The sequence below is a fragment of the Rattus norvegicus genome, chromosome 9 (genome assembly GCF_021556685.1).
Source record: "Rattus norvegicus strain SHRSP/BbbUtx chromosome 9, alternate assembly SHRSP_T2T, whole genome shotgun sequence".
In the NCBI taxonomy this organism is placed as follows: domain Eukaryota; kingdom Metazoa; phylum Chordata; class Mammalia; order Rodentia; family Muridae; genus Rattus; species Rattus norvegicus.
In genome coordinates this window covers 23,154,262-23,174,310 of record NC_141542.1, presented here as the reverse complement: position 1 = coordinate 23,174,310, position 20,049 = coordinate 23,154,262, and the positions used below count along the sequence as shown (strand labels likewise).

At 42.6% G+C, this 20,049-nt stretch overlaps 1 protein-coding gene across 3 annotated transcripts; it reads left to right on the top strand.

Moving 5' to 3' along the window:
• Positions 1-1,602: 1,602 nt before the first annotated feature.
• LOC148003525 (uncharacterized) lies at positions 1,603-18,491 on the top strand. 3 transcript variants are annotated; one of them, XM_087568854.1, is made up of 5 exons: positions 1,603-1,845; positions 11,077-11,236; positions 12,568-12,699; positions 13,369-13,552; positions 17,701-18,491. In XM_087568854.1, the coding sequence occupies exons 3-5, from the start codon at positions 12,608-12,610 to the stop codon at positions 17,704-17,706; spliced, it is 282 nt and encodes a 93-aa protein (XP_087424980.1). In that variant the 5' UTR covers positions 1,603-1,845; positions 11,077-11,236; positions 12,568-12,607; the 3' UTR covers positions 17,707-18,491. The 3 variants fall into 3 exon arrangements, with proteins under 3 accessions (XP_087424980.1, XP_087424981.1, XP_087424979.1); XM_087568855.1 differs by lacking the exon at positions 1,603-1,845 and adding an exon at positions 10,128-10,353; XM_087568853.1 differs by lacking the exon at positions 1,603-1,845 and having other exon boundaries at positions 11,106-11,316.
• The last annotated feature ends 1,558 nt before the right edge of the window (positions 18,492-20,049 follow it).

The following is a 20,049-nucleotide window of genomic DNA, read 5'->3' as shown; positions in this document are numbered from 1 at the left end:
ATTCTCTCCCCCACATCGTCTCATCCCCTCCCCTATGACTTAAACTTATACAGTCTTCTAAATTAGGCTTTCCAAATTCAGGATTTCTCTTTTATTTATTATACACTCCTTTACTTTTCCATTTACAGTTTATGATATCTTAATAAGAAACCCATTCTGTCATTAGGATTATCTCAGTGCTTGGTAGGAGACATTGACATTCTTCAGTAGCTTGTCATCAGTGCAGGAAATGACATCGAGGTCTCTCTCTGTCTCTGTCTCCCTCTCTGTCTCTCTCTGTCTCTCTGTCTCTTCTGTCTCTCTGTCTCTCTGTCTCTCTCTCCATCCCCTCCCCAATTGTTTTGTTTTCTAATACAAGGTCTCACACTTTAGTCTAGGCTAGTCTTGAACTCAAGGCAATCCACCTACCTCAGCCTTGTGAGTGTTGGGATTCCAGGCATACACCATCTTGCCCAGTGAATTTTGTGACTCTCGTACATCCCTTTACCATTTCTGAATTATTTTTAATATTGCTGTGACCCTTTTCTAGCTTCTAGATGTAGATACATTAACTGATTAGAAGGTTTTATTTTTAAAGATTTATTTATTTATGTACATGAGCACTCTGTTTGCGAGTGTGCCTGCCTGTCAGAAGAGAGCTTCAGACAGAAGAGGGCATTGGATCCCACTACAGATAGTTGTAGGTCACAATGTGGTTGCTGGGAATTGAACTTGGGAGCAATGGAGAAGCAGCGGTCTTAACCACCAAGCCATCTCTCCAGCCTGATAAAAAAGATTTTAAATTTCATTCTTTTTGTGTTTGTTTGCAATCTTTCTTCTTGAGAACACTGTGATGGAATGTCCAAATGGTAATTGGTGGCGGTTGGTAGAAGGAGCCATATGTGTGATGCTGCCATATGTGTGAGGGGCTGGCAACAAGGTGCAGAGCCAAGACCATGGCCCGGTGCCCTGAGGCTCGCCTGCTGGATGTGGGCTCACAGCCAGGTCAGGATGCCTTCAGGGGAGGACAGCAGGTGGTGGCTTGCACCCTGCTGAGCCGGCCTAGCAGAGTGGCAACCACAATCGCCATGCCCAAGCCTCCAGCCTGGGGCACCTGGAAGATCTGGAGGCTTTGGCCGCGGTTAGGTCACGGTGGGCCTGGGGGCCTCAGAAGCAGCCCTGGGCCTCCGCAGAGCCCTGAGGGGGACTGACGGGCCTGGGCGCAGCCCGGAGCTCCACACCAGGCGCCTCCGCTTGTAGCACTTCCGCGTGTTGCCTGCACCACGGAGTGGGCACACGTGTCCTTCCCACCCCGCCATTCGACCGCGCCCGAGCCCGGCCTCAGGGCTCGCGGAGCTCGTGGGTGAGCGCGGGGCCTGAGGGGACAGGGCGCCCGCGTTATATTTGGCGCCGGCAGCAGCGCGTGTGCCTGGGCGAGTTTTCCTTCCGCAGGTGCCTGCAGCCGGGGCGCCGCCGCCCAAGCTGACTCCTCTCTCTCCCTCTCCAACCCCGGCAGGGCCCAAAGGTGATTCTGCCTGCACGATGTCCTCCTTCCTGGAGGCGAGCTCTTCGCAGGCGCCACGTCGCGAACAAAAAGAGAGAGAAAAAAAGAAAAGAAAAAGCAGAAGAGACCAGGGAAGCGGGCCTTAGCGGCCTTGGGGTCACCTCGGCCAAGGGAGGGCGCGCTATGACAGCGGCGGTGTTTCCAACGGAGACTGCAGCCTCTCAGTGTCCAGGAACTAAGCCCAGGCCAGGGGACCTCGAGGCGTGGAGCTCGCGCTGACCCTAGCCCGACCTCCGGTCTGGTCCCGAGGGACAGCAAGCAGCAAGCAGGGCGGGCTGCACCGCCAGAGCAACAGAATCAAGGTAGGTAGGAGACCCCCATCTGTCCTTGGCTGGTTCTGGCCCCGCCCCCTCCCCTCCCCTCCCTCCCCTTCCCCCAGTCCTGGGAAAGCAGTGGCAGAAGGAGGCAATGCAAAGTGAGCCCATTGGGTAGGGGAAGGGAGGGTTCAGGGATGTATGGAGAGCTGAAGTAGGGATTGGAAAGCCCAAGGCATTGGGAAAGAATGGAGAGGTAATCTGGAGTGTGCTGTTAATGGACGGGGATCCTGGGAAAATATTTTCTTAAAACCTCAGGCAATGAATGTATTATTTAATAGATTTCTTCTGATCTACTTTGAAATTGGTTGCCCCTTGCAAGAGATTGTATTTGGAGGATGTAAAATACCCTCCTTCCATTGCTCGGAGAACAGGAACATAAACACAGATTTCCTCTTTTTTTGCCTCCAAAGCTCTGAGAGATTACAGTTCTGCATAATTTAATTCTTTCCTGCCTGCTATGAGCAGACCTCCAGATCAGCAAGTTCCTTTGGATGGTTTTGCTTGTTTTTGTTTATTTTCCATGGTGCTGATTAGAAAGCCATGAATTGTTTTGTGAATTTTAAATTTCAAGAGGTGACACCCAGAGTTTATGGTGGTTTCCTTCAAACACTGCAGTGTAGTTGCAGCATAAAAACATACTTCTTGTGACAAGAAGTGGAAAAAGAAAGTTGATGAGCTAAGAAAAGTAGAGCCTTGAGCCAGATCAACCATTTGGCTTACTCAAATATGGAGCAAGCATGGAATGTGGCTTTTTCAGAATCGAGGGGGTTTTTAGGATTGGGCAGTGAATGCTGTCTGGGGCTAACCCGTCCCTTTTGTGGCTGACAACCCTTAGGAGAAGGTCAGAATGTGCCAACAGCACAGAGTGGGCACTGGTGGTGTTTGAACTCAGAAGTGCTCAGGAACTGTGAAAGTTTCTCTGTTATCACCCTGGAGCCATCTAGTGAAATAGACCACTGTGATGCTGTGTAAGAGGCCATTGTGAGGGCTGCAGAGATGGCTCAGTGGGTAAGAGCACCAAGTGTTCTTCCAGAGGTCCTGAGTTCAAATGCCAGCAACCACATGATGGCTCACAACCATCTGTAATGAGTACTGATGCCCTCTTTGGTTTGTGCCTGAAGACAGATGCATTGTCTCACATATAAATAAGTAAATCTTACAAAGGATTGTCATCTACTGCAGTTTCTATGTGGACAGGGCACAGTTGAAGGGCTTAAAGATCAAGTACATTGCCTGTCTTTAAAGATCAAGTGTATCACCTAACTTTTAAACCAAGAAATGTAGTGTCTTTTTTGCTGCTTCTGTACCTTTTAATGATGTATCTTTTCTCCTATAACATCATTTGTTTCCATGATAGTTCTTTTCAAGTGTATATGATCATTGATCCTATTTGCAGAGCTATTCAATATTTCTGTTTTCATTGGTTAAATATCTGTGGTGAATTTGCATTGTGATATCAGTAAAATGCTATGTGAAAATTTTAGAGAATATACCGGTTTGGGTAATTGTAATAACCTTTCCCCTCAAGTGGTGGCCTGTTTACACATTAAAAAAGACTGGAATGTATTACCATCCATAGCAGGATTGATAGGGAAGCACAATGGACAGCAACAGTGTTGTTCCCTTTGACAGTTTTGAGAGCCAAGAATGAAGTGTGAGTTGCCTATTTGTGTCTTACAAAATCAAGGCTTAGTGTCATTACTGTAGGAGCCCATGGAAAAAATGATGAGTTTTTCAGAAATCACCAGTTAAAGAAATGGTGGTATTGCTTATATTTAACTCTGAGTTTCAAAATTATGTTTCATTTTTCTTTATTCCTTAATGAAGCTTTTTATTAAGTTTCTTATTCACCATTACACCCTTAGATGCACAGTGCTAGGATCGTAGTAGGTGCTCAATAAATCACTCACCATCGGGGAGGAGGAATGATAAGAAAGTATGTATTTTCTGTAAGTTCTGTTAGTTTCAGGAACAAGGGGTTTTAGGCTTACCAGTTATAGAAACAGAGAGAGCACTACCAAATTCCTTCTATGAAGCCACAATTACTCTTATACCTAAACCACACAAAGATACAACAAAGATAGAGTAATTCAGACCTACTTGATTTATGAATATTGATGCAAAAATGCTCAATAAAATTCTTGCAAACTGAATCCAAGAACACATCCAAACAATCATCCATCATGATCAAGTAGGATTCATGGCAAGGATGCAGGGATGGTTTAATATACAGAAATCCATCAACGAAATTCACCATATAAACAAACTCAAAGGAAAAAAAAACACATGAACACTTCATTCAATGCTGAGAAATCATTTAACAAAATTCAATACCCTTTCATTAATAAAGTCCTGGAAATATCAGGAATTCAAGGCCCATATCTAAATATAGGAAAATGCAAAATACATCAAACCAGTAGCTAACATCAAACTAAACTGAGAAAATTGAAGGAATCCCACTAAAATCAGGGACTAGACAAGGATGCCCACTCTTTCCCTACTTTTTCAATATGGTACTTAAGGTCCTAGCCATAGCAATCAAACAATGAAAGTAGGTCAAAGGGATGAAAATTAGAAGGGATGAAGTCAAAATAGTAATATTTGAAGATGATATGATAGTCTACTTAAGCAACACCAAAATTCCACCAGAGAACTACTTAAGCTGATCAACAACTTCAGCAAACTGGCCGAGTATAAAATTAACTCAAACAATTCAGTAGCCTTCCTCTACTCAAAGGGTAAACAGGCTGAGAAAGAAATTAAGGAAATGACACCCTCACAATAGTCCCAAATAATATAAAATAACTTGCTGTTACTTGAAACAAGCAAGTAAAAAATCTGTATGACAAGAACTTCAAATCTCTGAAGAAATTGAAGAAGATCTCAGAAGATGGAAAGATCTCCCATGCTCATAGATTGGCAGGATGAATATGGTAAAAAATGGCCATTTTGCAAAAAGCAATCTACAGATTCAATGCCATCACCATCAGTATTCCTACTCAATTCTTTATAAAGTGCAATTTGTCGTCATTTGGAATAACATGAAACCCAGGATAGCAAAAACTATACTCAACAATAAAAGAACTTCTGGGGGAATCACCATCTCTGACCTCAAGCAGTATTACAAAGCAATAGTTTGTATGGTATTGGCATACAGAGAGGCAGATCAGTGGAACATAATTGACACAGAAATGAACACACACCCCTATGGTCATTTGACCTTTGACAAAGGAGTTAAAACATCCAATGGAAGAAAGATAGCAGTTTTAACAAATAGTTCAACTGGAGGTCAACAGGTAGAAGCATGCAAGTTGACCCATTCTTATTACCCTGTACAAAGCTTAAGTCCAAGTGGATCAAGGGCCTCCACATCAAACCAGATACACAAAAATTAATAGAAAAAACAGTAGGGAAGAGTCTCGAAGACATGAGCACTAAGGAAAATTTCCTAAACAAAATACCAATGGCTTATGCTTTAAGATCAAGAATCGACAAATGGGGGAACCTCATAAAACTGAAAAGCTTCTGTAAGGCAAAGGACAGTGTCATTGAGACAAAAAGGCAACCAACAGATTGGGAAAGAATCTTTACCATTGCTGCATCTGATGGAGGGCTAATATCCAAAGTATACACAAAACACAAGAAGTTGGAGTACAGACAGCCAAACAACCCTTTTAATAAATGGGGTACGGAGCTAAAGAAAACATTCTCAGCTGAGGAATATCGAATAGCGAAAAGCACCTAAAGATCTGCTCAACATCCTTAGTCATCAGGGAAATGCAAATCAAAACAACCCTAAGAATCCACCTCACACCAGTCAGGATGGCTAAGATCAAAAACTCAGGTGACAACAGAGGCTGGGGAGGACATGGAGAAAGAGATACACTCGTCCATTCTTGCTGGGATTGCAAACTGGTACAAGCACTCTGGAAATCAGTCGGAAGGTTCCTCAGAAAATTGGACATTGCACTACCTGAGCACACAGCTATACCTGTCCTGGGCATATACCCAGAAGATGCTCCAAAATACAACAACACATATGATCCACTATGTTCATAGCAGCCTTATTCATAATAGCCAGAAGCTGGAATGAACCCAGATGCCCTTCAACAGAGGAATGGATTTGAAAAATGTGGTACATCTACACAATGGAGTACCACTCAGCTATCAAAAACAATGACTACGTTCAATTCATAGGCAAATGGAAAGAACTACAAAATATCATCCACAGTGAGGCAATCCAATCACAGAAAAACACACTTGGTATGCTCTTGGGAGCGATGGCCTTGAAGCCCTCCATTATTGATGTTATTATTATGGTGAGCATTAAGTATGACCGGGTTCATGGAAAATCCCCAGCCAGCTGCAGAAGACTAATACAAATGTGGTGGTCAAGATGAATAATCATATGATAACGTCTGACGTTAAGATACCCAATGTCATGACCTGTAACCTTTCTGAAAAATCAACATCCTGCTGACTAATAGATATGACAAACCTGTGACCTTTCTGACAACCTGTCAACATCAGCCAATTCCCTGACTACATGAATATTGTGTCCTTTGTGTGGGTAAATGTTTCTTACTTCTCTCCTCTCTCTGTTACCCTTTTTATGGTACAAATTCAGCCTTGGGGAAAAATAAAATTGTCACCTTGATCAGACACTTGTCTTGGCGTCCTTCTTCACATCTCTTGTCCCCCATTCTCTTCCAGATACTCAGCACCCCTCATTGACAATATGCACTCATTGATAAGTGGATATTGACCAAAACCTTAAATTACCCACGATGCAATCTACAGATCTCAGGAAACTCAAGAAGAAGGATGACCAAAGTGCAGATGCTCCCACTCCTTCTTAAAATGGGGAACAAAAATATCCATAGGAGGGGATATGGAGGCCAAATCTAAAGCAGAGACTGAAGGAACAGCCATTCAGAGCCTGCCCCACATGTGGCCCATATATATACAGCCACCAAAACTAGGTAAGATTGATGAAGCTAAAAAGTGCTTACTGAAAGGGACCGGATATACATCTCCCCTGAGAGACACATCCAGGGCATGTCATATAAAGAGGTCAGTGTTGGCAGTTAACTACTGAACTGAGAACAGGACGCCATTTATGGGAATTAGTGGAAGGATTGAAAGAGCTGAAGGGCTTGCAACTCCATAAGAACAGCAATGCCAACTAAATAAACCACTAGCAAAAGACTATACATGGATTGACCCAGGGGTCCAACTGCATATGTAGGAGAGAATAGCCTTGTTGGGGCACCTGTGGAAGGGGAAGCCCTTGTTCTTAACAAGGTTGGACACTCAGTGCGGGGGAATGTCCGGGAAGGGGTTTCTAAGTGGCGTGGATTGGGGGACCATACATATGGGAGAGGGCACAGCAGCGCGGCTTATGGATCAAAAGTAGGAAAAGGGAATAACGTTTGAATAAAAAATATATATCTAGTAAAAAAACTAAAATTTTAAAAAATGAAAATAATACTAAGAAATAATCAAAAAAAAGAAAATGTGAATAAGAAAGAAATTTTAGGATTTGGAAAAAGATGAATGCCAGGTATTTGAAAAACTGTATGACCATGGTAAACACTTTAATATACGTGAGAAATATTTTTACATGTTAATGAACTGCATCTTTTTTTTAAATACTGAATGGAAATACAGTCCCTTCCTGGCTGTTAGGCTAGGTATCCAGATGTAGTGGAATTCATTATTTGTTGAGTCCTGAACCTTTGAGCCTGCTTCTAACACAGCTTATGCCAAGGAAACTAGAGCAGGGTGATGTCTAAGCCATTGACCAAACTATCTGGACTAACAATTACATGTGAAATTCCACCTTGTAAATGGGAGGAGAGGAATAAAAGATACCTTTAAGGATTTAAAAAAGATGAAATGTACCCAAAAAATCCAATAAAAAAGTTTAAAATAGGGGTTGGGGATTTAGCTCAGCGATAGAGTGCTTGCCTAGTGAGCGCAAGGCCCTGGGTTTGGTCCCCAGCTCCGGAAAAAAAAGAAAAAAAAAAGAAAAAAAAAAGAAAAAGAAAAAAAAGTTTAAAATAAAAATAACTTAGGAAATACAAAATACTGGGGTGCCACTCCACAATCATGATGTGTTTCTTCTGTGATAGCTTACAGGTTAATTTACTTCTCTATGAATGTTTTCTTATTTGAAAGTAAGAAATGGCATCATCTGTGGAGTGGTAGTGAGAACAAAAACTTTGGCTAACTTGAATAATCGATCCATCCCGAGCACATGCTTAACATTCTAAGCACAGGGAAATTTCCTGAGGGGATTAAAAAACAAAATCCAAACATAAAACAGGAACAACAACGATTTAAAAACATTCTGCATGCTGGGTAGGAAGGCATGTTACAACATTAATCAGCTTTGTAGGTATTTCTAATAAACACACAAAGAAACAAAAATCCTATCACAGTCCTAGCAGTTGCATCCAACAAAGAGAGAGCTGTGAGGTAGTGTGTGCTGCTTCTTTCCCCAGATACCCCTGGGCCTCAGGCCTGCACCCAGTGAGCTGGACCAAGAGCAGCCAGGTTGAAATTCCTGCTGCCATGGCAGGATTCTGCAGGAACATTTCCCTTTGACAACAAGGAACCTGTGTGGAGGAGACCTCTTGGTGAGTCTTCAAGGACTCTATGTGTCCTATTCTACAGGGAGAAGCCCTGCCAGGTCTTTGGCAAGGCCAGCCAGTTGTATGGGAAAGTCTCTGGTCCTGTGGCAGAGGGCGAGGAATGGCAGAAAGAATGGCAGCTCCACTGAGAGCAAAGGCTACCCCTTCTAGGCCTATGACCTCCTAATTAATTTATCTTTTCACCCGATGCCCTATTCACATTTTCTTACTATCATACAACTGTGATCTTGATGAGCAGCTGGGCTCTTGTTTTCTTAATCAGTTCTTTGTTGTCACAGACGTTTTTAACTTACTCCAGCCCCTGAGACTTATTCATACCTTCTGTATGAAGTAGGACCCTTGGTGGGACTGTCATCTCAAAAATAGAAGGTTCAGTAATCCAAAAGATTGGACTCCAGTTTACCTCAGGCCAGGAAAGAAGTCAGCCACCATTAGTAATAGAGCAAGGGAAAAATTACATAGGAAAAATAAGTGGCTTAATCAGTAGAAAAGATCCTCAACTTCTAAGGCCCGCACATCTGCACCCCTCTCTTCTGAGCTTTGTATAGTGATGTTGTATAACTCCAGATGGTAGTAAAAGGCAGAGTTCTTCCCAGAAAGGTCAGACATGATTTTCACTCTTACATCTCTGAGGTGGGGTGGCATTATAGCACACATTCATGTTGAATTATTATAACACCTATGATAAGAAGACAGAATGCATAAATCACAATGCCAAATAGACTCCCTCCTGAACTTATGGACCCATTAAAATTGAGGTTCAACCTGACCTCAGGCCATTCCACTCCCTTCCCGTCCTCCTGATTCTTATGTTTGCTAGAAGTAAAAGATCATGGTGCAGCCCCCAATATTCTCATGCCTGGACTTGGCTATTCAGGAAGAATGATATTGTAAAAGTAATGGCTACGTAGTTACAATGTAGTAACACAAGGTCCAGGTTGACATTTGCTCACTGATGTCCAATTTAATTGTCTTGTTATATTTGAGAAAGGGAAGATGTCCTACATAATATATAAAAGGGACAGAAACTTATTCTTTTATATATGCCCTGTAGTTGATCCCTATGTTCCCATGGAAAAGGAGTTTTTATTGCAAAAAATTATGATTATAGACCATTGATTTTGTGAAATACATGGATATGTAAATGGAAACAATGTCGGCTTTCAAGGACTGCACAGTAAGCAAATATTTCCAGGTTTTATACACTCAGAGGTATAGAAGAAATATATTGGCCTCCAGAAAAAGGGAAAAGCTTAGGAATCGAAATGTGTGTCACATGCATTGTCTGGAGAAGTAGATTTACTTTTAAGAAAAATCTCCCTCCTCCTTGGTCCCTAGAGTTTTGGGTGCTAAAGAAAATCTGTTCTCCAATTCAGGGTTGTAAGCAACCCTCCCCAGCAAAAGCATTGTTGACTTCTAATGAAGCAAAGAGACATATCAAGCTTTGAAATAGAGGTTGCCAAATGGTATTCCCAGTGACACATGGGAGACTGGAGGAAAGGGTCCCCACAGAAATTCATCAGTGTGGGGAGAGCTGGTTAGTAGGTAGGCCATAGAATTTTCCAGTGACATCACCAGTAAGACGTTCACTGGACACTCTATTGTATCTAAGAGATCCCTAGAATCTTCTGTGATGTCACCAGTGTTGTGGTGACACCAACTGCCTTTGGGATATTACTTCAGTTCCCTTTGGGTTCACAAGCAGGCATGTTTCGCCAGCTGCTCAGGCTATTTCGGAAGGAAAGTGTTGATCAAGGAGAGACCGCACCACGTCAGAGGGAAGCTGACCCCCTCTCTAGTGACACAGGAAGGAGGAAATCATTCTGGGGAAGGCTTGGTGAGTCATGGGCAGAGTTGGGGAACATCCTCAAGGAGGTAGGTTTGAGATGTGCCTTCTAAGACTAGGCCTTACAAGCAGGAGCCTTGGGATTTCTCAAAGGCAAACCAAGAGTCAGGAGTTCCTGATCTTTAATTTGAGAGACAGCCATAAAGTTGTAAGACTTCAGTGTCTTTTCTTGAAGCTTTTTAACTGTGAGTGTCAATGATTGGCAGGTGGAGGCACTGTGAGATTAACAATGTGACCATCCATGGTTGGGAGTTGAAGCACTTCATCCTCTAGATTACTGTAGGTTACATGAGTCTCTGATGGCAAGAACAAAGAAGGATGCACCCCTAGTCATGAATTGAGTACTCAGACACTTTGGGCTGGACCACACTTGGTTAGAGCTTGATGGTGCTAAGCATTATGAAGTCATTATGAACTCCAGGATTATCTGCACCACATCTGATATAACAATGTCGCAGATGTTTATGTCTCAGTCAGATTATAACTTTCAGTGCCGCGGGTTGTGTAATAGTGAGTGTGGCACGTGTATGGCATTAGAGGTTGGGAAGAGGGACATAGCTTAAGAATCAACCTTTAAGAAAGCTTTTCTGCTCTTTCAGGGATTAACCCAGTCTCTACCATTTCCCCTTCCTCAACCTCCTTTTCGGATTCAGAATGATCTATTCTGCCCATTGGTTCAAATATGCAAATTCACTTGGGTTTATCTGTCTACAGGTTTTGGTAGGAAGGCATCATCCCAAAATGTCATCAGTAAGCAAGAGGAGTGTCTAAAGGAACTGGAGGAACTCAAATTTGAAATCCAGAAGTGTCAATTCGAGAGGGATGAACTTTACCAAATCCTGGATCTTTATATCTATGATGAGTGGGACCACAGGTAGTCATTATGCCCAGTAACCTGTTCACTGTCTTGCGCTCTCTCTCTACTACCTCAAGATTTACTCATAGCACGAGAAAGTTTCACCTCTCATCCTGGATTTTAAGGAGATTTGGCAGGCATTTGCTTGTGAGATAAGCTAGGTGCTGTGTGTTTAGGGTCAACCTCTTTTGTACTTGACCCTGACCCTCTTGGATTAGCATTGGTTCTGTCAACAGCTAGAAGGACCTTGTCACACTTGCCGCAACTGTGTGTGTGTGAATGAAATGCCTGCACGTCATCACTCTTTCCTCTGAATTTGTTCATTATACACTGATTCTATGGCACCTCCATGAATGTAGTTGGCATTCTAAATGTGTTTGGATATGGGTTGGTATGTATATATGTGGAAGTATATGTGGTGTTTTACTCAGGATCAGGAGGTCTGGGACCTTTGATGGGGTCTGAGGATTTGTTTGATCAACACTTGCAGGTCATGATAGTGATGAGTACGTGGAGGCCTACACTGATCAAAAGAGCACTTTGCTCCTTCTGTATACCTTGGTGGCCCACAGGACTCTCCCGAGGGGAGGAGGTGCTATAAATCCTCTTCCCTGTCAAACTTAGTTATGCCCTCTGGGAATTCATGTAAGGATAGAAATCAAGGATTGAGTATACCTGCTTTCAAAACAAGAGAAATGTCATCACAGCTTTCTCTTGGGCCCAAAGCTGTGGCACAGACTGGAGGAATCTTCTTCCTGAACTAGTCAATTCCATCATGCTCACCTGGCCAGCTCTTGAAGGTCAGGTCCCTCCAACTGGTACCATGGCTCTGTTGTCCTGTGCCTGGGATAATAAACTTAACCAGTACAAATACTTTGAAGGAGCAATTATGTGGTACATACTGAGTTTAAGTAGTAGAGAGAACAGTCTGATTTTACCTAATTTGTTTCACCTGCTTTGATCTTTAGTTTTTTATTTTTTTAACTATCCAGGGATTGTTTATTGTGACCTAGAAATGGTCACTGTGGTCTTGACAGTTGCTATTCCCAAACAGGCAGCTCTCAGGCTCTGCCCACTCCTATATAGTGAGTCTTTGCAGAATCATATCTCTCAGGATTCCAAGGCGTCCTTATTTCAAAACAAATGTTTGTTTATTTACATAATAATATTTTCTGTGGATTGAGTCTCACTGTTGGGTTTTGGTCTCGTTTTTGACTTTGCCACTTTCTTCCCTTCCACCATTCCTTGAATTTGAAATTTTTTATTATATATTTTTATTTACATTTCACCTAATTCTGAAATCGTGAGTTCAAAACATTATTTGTTCCTTTGGCCATGACCTAACCCAGGCTGCATGTCGAATTGCCAGTCCTTCAATCCAAACATGAGATGAGAATGATGGCTATGCAAATGATGACCAACTCAATAAGTGATGCCATGGAGAGGTACAAGGATCTCATACAAGTGAACAGTTCCTACCGGTGATTCGCTGACAGAGATGAGAACCCAGCACTAGGCAGGGAATGCTTCTGTCCTGTATGACTTTGAACAAAAGTCAGGGCTCTGGTTCTGTAGTGTCTGACTCTTAACAAGAAGCCTGCCTCCTGTCAAGGGTCTTGGATTTGTAGCTCTTGGACTCAGTTGTCGTACATGTGAGGGGTGTAGATGACCCTCCAATTGTTATTTTCCCCGTTAAAGATCCTCTAGATAGAAAAGGTTTGCACCATGATGGGAATATCAATCAACTCTGAATCTCTAGGACTCTGACAGGAGATTTAAAGATCTGTGATCCATGAGAAACACATGGCAAGATTGTATAGCTATTGTGTCGTCAACTACCCCTCAGAGGGGCTTTCCCCACAACGTGAAGATGGTTTCACCATACCATGGACATACGAGCTCCCTTATGGACCATCTCTTCTTCCTTGATTTATATAAACCGTCTTAGTGTCAGGATTGTCAGAAGTACTTTGATTCATGTGGAATGTGGATTCTGGATTTGACCTCCTCTAATTGGTGCTAACTTGTATAGTGTGGCTCTATTCTGGGGATTTCTGAGGATGAGGACCCTTGAAGGGATGATTGGACTTGCAGGAGTGACAGGCAAATAGAAGCTGGCTGGGATTTACCATTTTTTGTTTGTGGTTCAGCATCAGGCAATCCCAGCTCCTGCGTGAACAAGCTCAATTGGAGAACAATATACAGATTTTGCTGAATGAGAAGAGAGAACTGCAGGTGGAGCAGACTGAACTGCCAGCATCCTCTGTGGAGGCAAAGAGGTTCTGTGAAGAGGCCGGAATGAACATCTGTGACCCCAGAGCCAAGCAACAGCAGGTAGGGTTAGGCCTCAGGGTCAGGTTGTCCTCATGTCTTACCATAATCATAGACAAACCAATGTAACTGTCTATTGACTGATCCATGTCCTGTCCTAGGTCTCATCCAAGTGTTCATTCATGTGATGGTTTACAAGGCTTTCTGTGGAGATAGCCCCTTTTCAAGAAACTGCATGTTGGAAAGCAAATGCTCCTCCTCTTCGAGAATCTGCACTTCATTAAGGGAGATAGGTTGATCACACAGCACAGCACTACATGCCATTATGTATGGAGGGTGCTATGTTGGAGCCCCTCTTTAGACTAGAACAGGGCTTTGAGGGATGAAGCAAAAGCCTGGAGCTCATTTTATTTTCAGGATCGTGTGAGACTCAGGAAGTAAGTAGTTTTCAAGGAGGAGAGCCTGGTGGAAATGCCAAAGAAATGGTTCTCATTGTCATTTGTGGTGGCTTTTGTTCTTCCTCCCCTCATGTCCCTGTATATGAAGATGGTGACTTCATGCTTCATAGATCTTGGGTAACTACAGAGCCTGTGTATCAGTATGTCAATCCTGTCTTATTTGAGTGCCCCTGAGAGTTCATAACTGGGCCTTACAACCTGAAGCTGGTTAGAAGAGCAAGGATGTGGAAAAGGTTTCTCAAAGGCTGAGGGTTGGCATGAGAGACTTGAGACTTCAAGAACAAAGTTATCCGTATGTACCCCCAATTCTCACCAAGAAAGGTGCATTGCTGTGCTGACCTGCATCTTAGGGAGCACGCGGGGAGGCCAGTTCATGACATGCAGTTTTGTCCAGTCATTATCTAACTTAGTCCTTTAAGCCTAGGTCTCTCAACAAACATGAAGCTTCCTGTTTTGTGCTGGCCAGCAGTCTTTGCATCATTCATCCAGTTCCAAGTGGAGCCCCCTCTCTTATTTGTCTCAACACATTCTTAAACCATTCAGCTATTTTAAAAATAAGGATTAGATTTCTTTACTTTACCTGAACAGAGTTATCCCCCGGGAAGATTCTGGATTGTCTTATTGGCTTCCCCATGATCTTGCATGGAATCCTAGAGTGCAACCCTCTGCTGACATTGCTTTGCTGACTATATCATGGGCACTGCATTCTTTCAGGATAGATTCCCTCTCAATATTGTACACAGTGCTGCATTTCAGAAAATTCACTGTATGTCATTTATTTAGCCGTTTACTGACTGACATTGAGGTTGTTTTTATATCACAGGAACTCTAATGTGACCAAATGTTCCTCGGAACTGACCATGAGTTACTGTCTTCTCTGGTGCTTCCAAAGACTTCTATGAAGGAAACAGGGTAGTTTTAGTGAGGGGCCTATGATGAGTCAGCATAGAGCTTGATGGAGTCTTTTCCTAGAAATTTCTCTCTTGGGGATTTGATGTTGTGTTGTTTAGGCTATCTGTGCAGAACATGTAACTTACTTGTCGGACCAGCAAGTATCTGCATAGAAAGGTTTCCTGAAGTGGAAATGAGTACAGGCCAGGGCAGCACATCTTGCTTGTGTCTAAGAGACTTGTACACAGCATTGTTCCCTCTAATTCCTCACTCAACAGGAAATGTGCTGCATAAGAGCAAAGTTTTCATTTGTGCATGCGAGTGTGTATCTGTGTGTGTGTGTTTGTCTGTGTGTGTGTGTGTGTGTGTGTGTGTGTGTGTGTGTGGTGTGTGGGTATATGTGTGTGTGTGTGTGTGTGTGTTTGCAGTAGTGAACGTATGTTTCCCTCTATTTCCAAGTTTCATGAGAAAAGTACTCTAAGCATTCACTTTACATCCATGAAACATGAAATAGAGCTGCCGAGTCATTTGGCATCTCCATCTAGCTCTGTACAGCAAAAGGACACTAAAATTACTAATTTATTGTTTCCAAAAATTTCAGAACAGAATTATCTTGTGAAGTCTGGGGGAGGAGTGGAAATATGTTCAAGTGAGTCATGTTTCACAGGGGTAACAAATGGTACAGGCCTAGAGCTTGCAGGTCCCTTTTTGTTATGGTGTAGAAGCAGGACAATAAAATCCTTTAGAAATGCAACCCCCAAAAAGAGGACACAAAAACACCTGTAAAGTTAGATTTTCAAGTGATTAGGGGCAAAACTACTGATCTGCATTGAAATCCTTTGGAGCACATCAAAGGAATGGAGTACTGGGAGGTAAGGGCAAGGCTTCTCTAGAAAAATTCATGAGTTTATTCTGCTTCTCTGTTCTTTGTGAATTGTGAAAGCCCACTGGAAGGTTATGTCACTCACTGTGTCTTCTCCAAGGTTGCTTTCCACATTGCCTGCTACCATTTCTTTCGAGCTACCTTGGCACACTACAACTTCCCCTGGGAGTTTGGCTTGGATTTTATTCATTGAGAATTTGAGTTGCTTGGAATTGTATCGTCATCCAGAAAATGTCCCATAGCTATGCTGTGGTGCAAGAACAGGGCAGTTTCAGGAACCCCTTTAGGTGCACAGTTAATCCAAAGCGCTCCTCTATGTTATATGTGTAGCATTCTGCAAGTGCTGTCGATCAACATCATTTTCTCTCAGTTAATTTCAGCCTCAATGGAGTCAGGAGAAATGATGAGCTTCAAATGGGTCTGACAGTGTAAGAACAGGTAGCCCTATGAGAAGCCATGTTCAGAAAGTGGAACAGAAGTTTTAGTTAACCCAGTGATTCCACAACAAGGAGTAGGTATTGCCATTGCAACTAGGGAGCATCAATGTTGTAGTGGTCCCAGAGTAGCCCTGAAGGAGAATCTATCCAGACGTCCATCAGTCAAGGAGTAAAAGTGTACCATACGATGGAGCCCTACCATAGATTCTGGTTCAGTGTGAGATAATCGATGCAAGCTTTTACTTACGTATTCAAATTATCTGTGGAACAATCACATTACGGGGAGAAAATTTGTTGATTTGGATCCTGGTTATGGAGATTTCCTATGATTCTAGCTTTGGGCATGAAGTCACTCAGGCTATGGTAAAGACAGCTCCTATTAGAAGAAGTTGCACACTTTGGGGAAAGTCTGAAAGAGTGAACAAGAACAAGAGTCTAGTCCACCACCAATATATGATCCTTTGCTGAGCAACAAGACAGCTCTACACAGCCTTTGGGACATGCTAAGCCAGATTGTTAATGGAGAAAGAACCCTGAGTCTATGACGGTTTATGGGAGGACAGCACATCACTGACTGAGCTGTCTATAGGATCTGGCCACTATGTACATATCCCACTCAACATTTGTTTTTATGCCTCCAGCGAATCCTGGGGAATCTTTACATTAAGCATTAATGTTCAGGTAGGAACATAGGCTGGAAGAGGCCATTTGAATATCCTTCCCTATATAAATACCCTTTTTGGGTGGATGACCACCCCACCTGGATTTCAGCCTCAGGCAGTTAAAGATCTACTCAGAGTATTGTTCTGGTACAGTTCATGTGAATTTTGCCCATGAAACAATATATATGATCCTCTGGATTTCTTGCTATGTTCTACTCCTTTCTTCCTGTGATCTCTCCGGAAAGATCTGAGGACATTTTCTCTTCTGTCCTCTCACAAACTGCCTTGCACTAGCCATAGACTTACAGGGGTGCTGTTCTGTTTCTACATCACAATCACCTTTAATGTCCATGTGTACGCTGGGAAGATTTGCATGGAGTACATTCTCAGTGATTACAAGATCTGTGCGGTGAGCATGAATTTGAAGTGAGATGGCTTCTCTGTGTATTTGCAGATTCAGTGGTTACAAATGGAAACTAGACGGGTTCCTTCAGTGCTGACATAATCAGAAATTTCACCTCAATTCTGGGCATGTTCTCCAGAAGGAATCCACATGGTATTCTAGGTTGCTCATACCTCTCTTGAACTCAGATTCAGACATAGCTACAATGTTATTATTCAATGTCATATACCTGGACCAGTGGGAAAAATGCTCATTTTTCTCTTAATCCCAGTACAGTGCATAGTCCACAGTTCAAATTCTAGCAGTTTGAAAGGTGAGATATAAATCCAAGCGCAGGTACTCTAGGACACTTGGGGATGCAGGGACTGACCTCAGCTGACAGGTCATGCTGGATTGTCCAACTGAATAGAGCTGATGTATGAGGGAGAGCCGAATTGACAACCACTCACTAAACCTTTTTTTCCCTTGCTCTGCTAGGTCTGAAATTCTCCAGCAGAAACTCGAACATGACACAGTCCAGGACAAGATCTCCCTTGGAGAGAAGAGCTACAGGAGGAGAACTAAGTGTGCACAGCAAATACACCACTATTGCATCTCACCTGTAATGTCCATAGCAACTGTGGACTGCATTTTCCTCCTGTAGTTTGATTTCTTTGGATTGAATACGCTGTATTTTCACCTTGCCTCTCTCCAGCAAGTGTACACTTTTTGAGGGACTCAGAGAAGTGCTGATGCACATCAATCAAGAGCTGCTGGTCATCCAGAAAGACTGTGCACATGTAAATTTGTACTTGTCCTGATGGGTCATCCAGAAGAGTTTCATGGAGATCAGTTCACAATATTGGAAAGACTTTGTGACAAAGTCTGTAATATAATTTCTACTCAGTGTTGGATGGCTTTTTCCTTAATACCCCCACTCCAACAAAACAGACCTACTTCCACTCCTCTTGAAAAGATTATTACCATCACTAACTGCTTGTCTACTATGTCTCCAAGGCAAGCCACAGGCTATAAGTCTATTCTGCAAAAGGAGCAGCAAAAAATGCTTAGTGCAATTCCTCTATTTAAAGTTTGGTTAATTTTTAATTGTTTTGGTTATTTGGTTTTCCTTCTATTCATTTGAAGATTTGTTATTTATCTGTTGTTGTTGTTTTGTTCATTTGCTTTTCTATTTTGATAAGGATATAGACTGTATATATTGACTACCTGCATCTGGTTACTATCAAGTAAATTGGATGTATTCTGGTCAATAAAGGAGTAATCTCAAACTCTTCACTCTTAAGAACCTTCTTTATTGATCATTAGTGTCAACATCTGAAGTCCCACAGCTATCAGGGAGGGATGGATCTCTGCATTCTCATGGGGACTGGGCATCAAATCACTTCCCAGTCAGACTGAGATTCAAAGGCAGTCATACAGTCCCTGATCACTGTGTTTCCCACTCTGAATTTCAACTTCATCATGCATACATTACCCACTGTGTATGCTTGCTGTCAAATATATAGTTACCTCTAAATTATACTCTGTCGATGACAGTTTTGACCAAATTAATAGGATAAACATTAATTTTTCTGTAACACCTCCCAGGACATATAAACATGGTATAAGGGAGTTTAAAGCCATCGGGAATCCTGCACCCAAATCCCGGGGCATAAAATGCTGAACACCCAGGAATGCAGATAATCCTGAGACCACAGGAAAGAAAGCCACTTCTGACCAGCTCTGCCCACATCTCTGGCCCAATATTAATCTGCATGATGCCTCTGGAAACAGGAATAGAGGAGAAGTCAGTGGCAGGAACCTGCTTGGTTCAGCCTGGGCCCAGAACCTACCTGGGCCCTGAGCATATTTGAAGAAAACCATAGGCATACAATTCTTTGTTTCCTGACTGTGGCTTTTTTTGATTCGAAGCTCAAAATACCATTTTGTTGTTGTTGATTTTTAGTTGGATATTTTTCATTTCGAATTCAAATGTTATTCCTTCCATGTTTTCCAGAAATAAGTCTGAATACCTTTGCCCTCCACCTCTGCTATAAAAGTATTCCCTTCACCAGCCATCCACTTTCCCAGCCTAGGCAGGACCAAGGGCTGCTCATTCCATTTGTGCCCAAGAAGACCATCCTCTGATACACATGCAGATGGAGCCATGGCACAGTCCCTGTATAGTGATTGGTATTGGTTTAGTCTCTGGAAACTCTGCTTGGCAGGCATGGTTGTCCTTATGGGGTTGCAAGTCCCTTCAGCTCTTTCAATCTTTCTGTAATTCCTCCAACTGAGGTCCAGTTCTCAGATCAATGGTTTGCTGCTAGCATTTGCTATTGTATTTGACATGATCTGGCTGTGCCTCTCAGGAGACATCTATATCCAGTTCCTATCAGCCTGCACTTCTTAGCTTCATCCACCTTATCTAGTTTGAGGCTGTATATGTATAGGCCACTCGTGGGGTAGACTCTGAATGGCCATTCCTCCAGGCTCTGTTCTAAACTTTGCCTCCCTATCCCTTCAATAGGGATTCTTCTTCTCCTTAAAGGAAGGAGTGAAGAATCAGCATTTTGGTCATCCTTCCTGAATTTCATTTGGTCTGTGAATCTTGGAGAACTTGAGCAATTGGGCTAAATTCCACTTATCAGTGAGTGCATACCATGTGTGTGTTTTTGTGATTGGGTTAACTCACTCAGGATGATATTTTCTGGTTCATTCTCTTTGCCTATGAATTTCATGAAGTCATTGTTTTTGATATCTCTGTAGTACTCCATTGTGTAGATGTACCACACTTTCTGTTCCCATTCCTCTGTTGAAGGGCATTTGGGATCTTTTCATTTTCTG